Genomic DNA, 8,125 nt, shown 5'->3' on the forward strand with positions numbered 1-8,125 from the left:
CTGATGGCCCCTTTGGGATTTTGCACCTTCTTCTGCTGTTCTAGGTATGAAAATAAAGAGGAGTTATCGCGGCAGGGCTCATCAGCTGGTGATGGATGATGCCACCGTGGCAGCAGAAGACGGAGCCAAAGCAAAGCTCAGGTCCAAAATATGCATGCATTAATTTGAGCATCCATAAAGAAGCCCATCAAGGCTGCAAGCACCGTGCAAGGTCTTGCAGGGCCAGCCCAGGCCATCAAACACCCTGGGAACACATCACAGACGGGGAGAGACATCAGGGGTTTCCTCTTGCTGTGCTGAATCTCACAACCCAAAAATGTAATGCACGGTATGAAGCAGCTCATCCTGTGAGCGGGGGGACTACTGAAGCCTGTTATCCTACAGGTCGGTGTCCTTTGTCCCTTAGACCTCCTCCACCACCAAAATTGGCCCTTGTGTCCTCTAGTGACTCTAGAAACAGCGTGAGCCATTGATGATTTGGGACGGAAACGGGGCTTTAAGGTAGGAAACAACCTGAGTTCATCCTCACTCCTTTTTTCTCTTCTAGTAACACACAGCCTTCAGCCACCTCTGAAAATACAAGAATGGGGGAGAGCTGCACCCTCGAGCCCAGAAACCATCATCCAAAATGACCCACGAGTTTATTTGTCAAGGCACGAAACCCTCCAGATCCTGGATTTTAAATAAAAATGACAACCAACAGAGACCCATTGCTGGACCCAGGGACGCGCCACGAACAAACCCATTTCTCAGCCTGCGGTTGTCCCTCGGTGTCAGCCACGCTTGGCGTTGGGGTGCCCCTTCCCGCAGCCATCTGAGCAGGCAGTTTTACCCAAATTGAGTTAAAGAAGCATTATTTCCAGCACAAACACTCAGGGCACTGAGGATGCTAAGGCGCTTTGCAGGGCTTTAGCGCACCCCCTGCGTGCCCACGAGTTATTGTTTAATATTAATTAGGCAATAGGCACATTGGTCCAGCTGGGGATGAGCACCTGTCACATACCCCATGGATGCACAAACAACTCTTAAAAACTAGATTTTGGTGTTGTTTTTTTTTTTTTTGTTTTGTTTTGTTTTGTTTTTCCCTTAAAAACAAGATTGGGGTGTTTTTTCCAGCATCCCTGGGCTGAACCCAGGTTCTGTGGGTGGCATTAACCCCTTGCCCCTTGCTAAAACCCCCTGCCGCTGCCACCCACCGCCTTCCAACCCCTCCAAAATTAAAAAAGGCATCACGCAGCACAGCCCTTGTTATTCCCTAAGCCCTGCCTCCGGCTGCAGGGTCAGGACAGGGAGAAGATTCACCCCCCCGAGAAATCCTCTGTGTTAATTCAAAGCATGGGGTAACCATGCATTTAAGGCAAGAATAAAAGTCCGGTTGGAACTGCAGTGGTGCAAAGTGAAAAAAAATAACAAAAACAATTGTCCTAATGTGCCTCTGGAATGATGCTCCCCCTGGGGGTTCAGCCCGGCGCTCCCTAGGGATGAGGACGGACAGACACCCAATGACCCCACGCAGGACACGATGTGCCAGGTCCCTCTGGAGGTGGCTTTTGGGGCTCGCTGGGGACAAAGGGAGGCACAGCCTCTCTCCAGCCCCGGGGCGCCCCGAAAACGCGGCCGGCGCGGGAAGAAGGGGACGGCACCCGGAGTGGCAGTGGCAGAGGGTCGGGGTGTCCCTGTCCCTCCGAGGTGTCCTGGGTTTGTCACCGCAGGGTGGTGCAGGGCACAGGGTGCTGCCTGGAGCTGTCCCAGCTCGCATCAATCAATTTCTTGCTCATTATCTAGGGAGAGAGAAAAAAGAAAGGAAGAAATTAAAATTGGCAACAAAATTCTAAATATTCATAATAATAATCCACAGGCATGGAGTTGAAAGTGGTCGCCCACATCTGCAGAGACCCAAACTCTTGGCAAGGGCCTGGACAAGACTGTTCTCACCCTGGGCTAGAGCAGAAGGGAAAGCTGGGGACGCAGCCCCCTGCACTGCTCCCCTCCATTTCTCACAGTCCCAGCAACCTGAGGACTAAATACAGCTTTGGGTGCAAAGATTAATATGCTTTATCTCAGACAAAGAAAACTCCCAAAGTGCAAGGAAGACCTGAATAGGAGACAAAACTTTCTCAGAAGCATCTTACAGCTGAGCAAACAGCGCATCAAAGCCATTGCTCACATCACTTCATCTCCGTCTGGGAAATACAAGCATCGGTCAGAGCGGCTCAAACCAGAGCACTGCTTGATAGAAGCAATCTGGGGAAATTTGATCGTTCTACAGCAAATGGAAAATTAAAAAAAAAAAAAATCCTTCATCCCAAGCTGACCGGCTTGTGGAGAAATAGTTACTGCTGCATCGATCCAGCTCGTGTCCCCTCCAGCGGGCTCCTGGAGCAGGGGACAAGGACACCCAGCGGATGCGCTCACCTGCTTTGTCTTCTGTGCTCTTCAGCGGCTGCAGAGCTGCAAGAAGTAAAACCGGCACATGGTCAGCTTGCGTGGAACAGCCTCAGACCCCCAACCCCTTTCCTTTGGCAGTTTGGGAGCAGAACACATTAATGGGGAGATGGAGGGATTGAAGGTGGCTGTCCCCCAGTCCTGTTCTCAGCAGGGTACTGGGAGCACTGGGAACAGCCCTGCAGCCATGAGACAGCACCCACCTGTCTTGGGTTCTTCCCCATCGTCGTCCTGTTCCTCCGTCCCTACAAAATAGCAACCGGGAGAGTGTGAAGCACCTGCAGACCTCCCCCCAAAGCCCCCCGGGCTCAGTGGACATGCCTCCATCCCTGGCTGCACATCCCGGGCTCTGCCGAAATGCTGGCGATGGAGGAGGAGGCGGCAAGTGGTACCCACCTGCAGCCAGCATCCCTCCTCCGGCCCCGCGCCGAGCCCTGGCACCCCACAGGGAGGAATTTCCCTGCCTGTTCGTGACCCCAACAGCTCAGCATGATGCAGCGCGCCCGCCCAGCTCCCTGTTTATAGCACCTCTACCACCCAGACAGGAACTCCAGAGACAGCGGCTCCTGCAACACCGCCGGAACAGCCCCATCTGTGGGATGCTCTGAATGCCTGCGATGCTGTTCCTGGCCAGTAAGACCAGCAAAAACTGCTGCTCCTGCTTCCTGCAGCTCTCACAAAGGGTCCTGCAGGGTTATTATTTAAAGTAAAGGTTATTGCTGAGGGTCAGGAAGAAACCATTGCGGGCTGGGAGCAGTGTCCTGTGCTAAAGGTCAGCTGGCTCAGGGCCACAATCGAGCTGTCTGGCACTCCAAATCCCCCAGAAAAGGGAAAATTCACTGGAGTTGGTGTTCCAAGGGGAAAACGATACATATGATATAATAAAACCATAACAATTATAAATTCATGGCAGGCAGGGAGAGGAGCAAAACCTGGGGTGGCTGCAGCTTGCACAGCACAACGCTGTCAGGGCAAGGCTTTGGAAACGTGAACGCATCAGTCCTGCAGCCAGCGAGAGAAAACAAGCGGGGAACGCCAGCAAAGCTGCTTCTGCAGCCATTTTTGGAGCACAACAGCTTTTTTTTTTTTTTTTTTTTAAAGGAATAAAGCCCCACTTGCCATGCAAACACCTCTCTGTAAGAAAAAGAAATAAACCAAAGGAGGGGAAAAATGCGGGAAATGAGAGCTGGCACAGAAATATTTTTCAAAGGGGGCATTTCAGAGTGCTTCCCAGGAGGCAGCAGCATGCCTTTCATTAATTCTTTCAAAACAAAGCATGAGAGGATAAAGGGAGAGCAAGGGCGAGCATGGAGCATCTCTGTCTCATGCTATTTCCGCTCGACATTTCCGCGGTGGCAAAGCCCAGGGGCATCTTCTCGGAGAAGATGCTCCCCGCACCGATGTCCTGCCAGGGCATTGGGCACGCGGAGGATACTCAGAGGAGAGCGGGAGGATGGGGAGAAAGAGATGGAGAAGGGCAGAGCAGAAAGGTGAAAATGTGCTGGGAGGAAGAAACAAAAACAAGAGGAAAGCGCTCATTTATGTGCAGAAGGAAAGAGGTTAGAGCATCCCCTGCTCCATCGCCCACCACAGGGTGTGCACCCAGATGGGACGGGGATGCTTTACCTGCATTTTCCTCCTCTTCCTCGCAGCTCTCACGAATTTTCTTCTGGCAGATGTAAGCCAGGACGATGAGCAGCACCACGACGCAGACGGCAAGCCCCACTGTCACCCAGAGAGCCACAGCGGGGAAGGCAAGGTGTTGGCCTTGGGGGAGAGAAAGAGAAATCCTTCTGTAGTTATAACGCCAAGGGGACCGGCGGTACAAAGGGCAGGTGGAGTTCAGGGGATATTTCCCCATCACAAGGGACAAATATCTCTTAGAGAAGAGGGTCAGAAACATTATCGGTGTCCTCCTCTCTGCTTGGCCGTGGCCAATGTCAGGCGCCTGTGTGACGCTTGCTGGAGGAGCTTGGTGCAAGCAGCCAGAAGGTTGATGCTCCACCGGGGACCCACCTTCACAACCCAGCAACTGCCGTGCCAATTAAATGCTAATTAACGCTACCGGGGAGTGAGTAAAGTTATAAAGAGCTCCAAGGCAGCTATAAAAGCCAAACAAGAGAGGATGAGCAGAAGCCACTTGGAGCTGGTGGCAAGTCACTGGTGTGGCAAGACTGAGTCCTGCAAGCCACCAGTGGAGTCCACGGGGTCAGATTCCTTGGAGATCTCTCCTGGAGCTCATCTCTTCCCTCCCCAGAGCATCTGGGACAGAGCAGGACTCCTGAGGGCAACTGGAGGGGTCCCTGCCAGCCCCAGGAGGTTTGGATTTGGGGCACACAGCTCACAGCCATGGGTTTTGTCACCCAGCTCCCAGGCACAGCCCTACCCATCTCCTCGACAGAGCCCTGCCAATGCTCCCTGCCCACGCCATCCAGGATAAATGCTGCTAAACTCCCGATTTGTTGGGCCAGCAGAGCGAGACATCGTCAGGGCGAAGCGGTGAGGCTGAGTGATGCTCAGAGACAAACGAGCCGAGCCGGCAAACCGGCCAAAAAGTTTGCTGAGGTGCTGGTCTCCGGGCCAAGCAGCCCAGGTGGAAAAACACAGCGGGTGCCCCAAGGGTGTTTTGGTCAGGATTAATTAGAAGGTCAGGGTATTGTGCAAGTGATGTGGGGTTTGTGTAGCGGATGGGATGGGATGGGGAGCTGCAAATGGAAAGCATCCCATGGGCACATGCTAAGGAGAGGAAGACCACCATGCCCTGTGCTGGCTTTCTGGGGTGGTTTAGACTGGGACAGCGCAACCAGCAAAGCTAGGAGGAGGAAAACATCTCAAGACCTTTCCAAAATCACCCATGGATCTTGCAAAATCTATACTGCAACTCAGCAAGTACCTCCAGCACCAGGCTGGGATGCTGGGATGGAGCTACGGGGAAGGACAGCACAGCCTCAGGCCATCCTGCAGGTCCATGGGCAGAGAGGTAGAGCCGGGGTATGGTGTACAAACCCCTGGGGTAGCTTTGTGCCACCACAGCCACCTTCTTCAGAAGAGATCCCATCCCTTCCTTTCCCAAATTTGGCCCAGGTTGGCTCACCCGTGATGGTGACAGAGGCATGGGTCTCCTGCTGCAGCACCGGGTTTCGCACCAGGCAGGAGTAGGTGCTGCTGGGCTCCACCAGCACCTGGAGGACGCTGTGCACATCAAAGAGACCTTCCTCGTTGGCCACCTGGGACGTGGTGATGTTCTCCGTGATGTTGGTGCCCTGGCTGTCCTGCCAGAGGACGCTGGCCTCGGGGTAGCCGCGGGATGCGTGGCAAGTCACGGCCGCCAGGTCCCCCGGCTTCAAGTCTTTGTTGGGCTCCAGGTTCAAATTGGGCTTGGAGTAGGGAGCTGAAAGGGAGAGGAAAGCCAGCAGGAGGTGATGGAAATGACCAAAGGATCGGGAGCAACCCACCACCTTCCAGTGGATGACACCAACCAGCTGAACCCTCCCCAGCTCTGATTCATTCCTGGCCACGCTGCCATAGGTGGCACCTCAGCCGAGAACCTCCCCACCACGGCAAGGAAGGGATCAGCCCCCCTACGAGGAATATTCTGGGGGAGATGCAGCCGGCAGGAGGGCTGAATTCATGTGGAGACCACAGGGCTGGAGAAAGAGCCTGCGTGGAGGATGAAAGTGTGACAGAGAACCCTCCTCGCTAGGGGAAGCACGCCAGGACACCTCTCCACCTCTCACCTGCCACCTGCAGAGTCACAGCAGCGCTGCTGTAGTCGCGGACACGGACGAAGCAGGTGAAGCTGCCCTCATCCGCAATCTCCACGCGCCGGAGGATCAGCGAGACGTTGCCCTGGGCCAGCTGGTCGTAGAAGAGGGCCGTGCGGTTGGCGTAGCCCCCGCCCTGGTCGGCCAGCTGGTCCCTGCCACCGGAGAAGCTGTGCACCAAGCGCTTGGTGTCCGTCAGCTGCCAGATGAGGCTGAGGTCGTCCAGGCTGAAATTGGCCTCGGGGGAGAAGGAGCAGCGCAAGGTGGCGTCTCGGCCAAAAAGGGCCACCACGGGCTCCTCCGGGACCTGGATCTCCATGGCTCCTGCAGGAGAGAAGCATGAGGTGGTCAGACCCCATGGAAGCATCTCCTTAATTATCCAGCTGGCTAATTAATGACTAAGAGAATCGAGGGGCTGGAAAGGGAGGAAAACATCTCCAGCCCTTCCCCAGCAAAGTGAAGGTGGGGAGACCAGCAGCCTCCCAGGGGTGAGCCCAAACCCGGGGCACTGCTGCCCTCAGCTGCCAGCACGCAGCAAGTGCCACCCGTCATGGGGACAGCACTGCCAGCACCCGTGGGTGCCCAAACCTGCTCAGCGCCGCTTCTGTTTTGGTAGGGTCTACAAGAAGCCACCCCAACAGCGGGCTGCAGAGAGGACGGAGGCGATGAAGCGGCGCTAGATGGCACCAGTGCGATGCCCAGGTGGGACGTGCCCACGTCCCTCTGCCAGCCCCAGGTGGCACTGGGTGGCACTTGCTGAGCTGGCAGTGGCGCAGGCAGAGGCGTGGATCCGTCCCCCAGACCCTCACCACCCGCTTGCTCCCTGTCCCCTGGTGAATCACAGCAGTGTGTGGGGACGTCCCACCAGGGCCACGTTCCCCAGTGTTATATGGGGAGGAAAAGGGGGAAGAATCCCGCCTGGCACCAAGGGAGGTGCATCGACAGCGAGGTTTGACATCCTGACCCCGGTAAATCTCTGCAGGAGAGGAGCTCAGGAGGGAGCCAGGCTGGGTGAGCCGTGCCAGGGGCCACAGATGGACAGACAGACACGTGCACAGCGCCCGGGCAGCCAGCCTGGCTCTTGGCAGGCCCCACAGTGTCACAGCTCCCTCTGGCTATTAATAAAGGCCTGTGGGTGGTTTTTAGGAACATCACCCGGCCTGGCTGCTGGCTGGTGAACATCCCAAAAGGATTCTTCCCCAGTCACCCTGTGCTGTGGGGTCACAGGGGGCTGCTGCAGCGATGCCAGGGGCTTGGGTCGGGGCTTGGTGTGCTGGCAAAGGGCTCAGGGAGCCAGGCCAGGGCCACTCATCCCTCTCCACGAGCCAGCGGGCGCTGGTGGCGTGCCCGGCGGAGGTCCGGGAGCCACGGAGCGCGGGGCTGGATCCAGCCCCGTGACATCCCTCAGGATGTGACCCCGCTGTGCCTTCACCATTTGGCTGCAGCACGCGGGACGTGGAGCCCCTCACCACCAGGACACTCCTCCTGCGACAGCGGGCGAGGTCTTGCCCCTCTTTGTGTCCACAGTGTGCTCGGCAGGAGCACCCCAAAGGGGTCCCTGTTAACCATAAAGGGGTTCCTACTCACCCTAAAGGGGTCCCCACTCACCCCAAGGGTGTCCCTGCTCAACCCCGAGGGGTCCCCGCTCACCCCCGAGGGGTCTCCCCTCACCTGCCAGGCTGAGTGCCAGGGCGAGCAGCGGGCAGAGCATCGCTGGGGCGTCTCCTCAGCACCCTGGGAGGGGGTAAAAAAGAATACTAATTAAAAAATATGTACTGAAATAATTAAGGAAAGATAAAATTTAAAAAGACACCCAAAGAGTGTCGGGAACCTCGCCGCTCCCCCCCCCTCCGGTCCCGTCGCTCCCTTCCCAAGCCGCTTCCCCGCGGCTCAGCCCCAACCCGGGGGGGGGGGGG

General features: G+C 56.3%; 1 protein-coding gene across 2 annotated transcripts in view; it reads right to left on the minus strand.

The window, feature by feature from the left end:
* Positions 1 to 621: 621 nt before the first annotated feature.
* CD276 (CD276 molecule) overlaps positions 622 to 8,125 on the minus strand; it is a 7,943-nt gene continuing 439 nt past the window's right edge. For both annotated transcript variants that reach the window (XM_035336161.1, XM_035336162.1), the window contains exons 2-8: positions 7,881 to 7,943; positions 6,183 to 6,533; positions 5,540 to 5,836; positions 4,072 to 4,212; positions 2,649 to 2,690; positions 2,416 to 2,451; positions 622 to 1,781 (exon numbers count right to left, since the gene is read on the minus strand). In XM_035336161.1, the coding sequence (XP_035192052.1) occupies positions 1,759 to 1,781; positions 2,416 to 2,451; positions 2,649 to 2,690; positions 4,072 to 4,212; positions 5,540 to 5,836; positions 6,183 to 6,533; positions 7,881 to 7,920 (930 nt within the window). In that variant the 5' untranslated portion in view covers positions 7,921 to 7,943 and the 3' untranslated portion in view covers positions 622 to 1,758. The remainder of the gene's footprint in view (positions 1,782 to 2,415; positions 2,452 to 2,648; positions 2,691 to 4,071; positions 4,213 to 5,539; positions 5,837 to 6,182; positions 6,534 to 7,880; positions 7,944 to 8,125) is intronic.

The sequence above is a fragment of the Oxyura jamaicensis genome, chromosome 10 (genome assembly GCF_011077185.1).
Source record: "Oxyura jamaicensis isolate SHBP4307 breed ruddy duck chromosome 10, BPBGC_Ojam_1.0, whole genome shotgun sequence".
NCBI lineage: Eukaryota > Metazoa > Chordata > Aves > Anseriformes > Anatidae > Oxyura > Oxyura jamaicensis.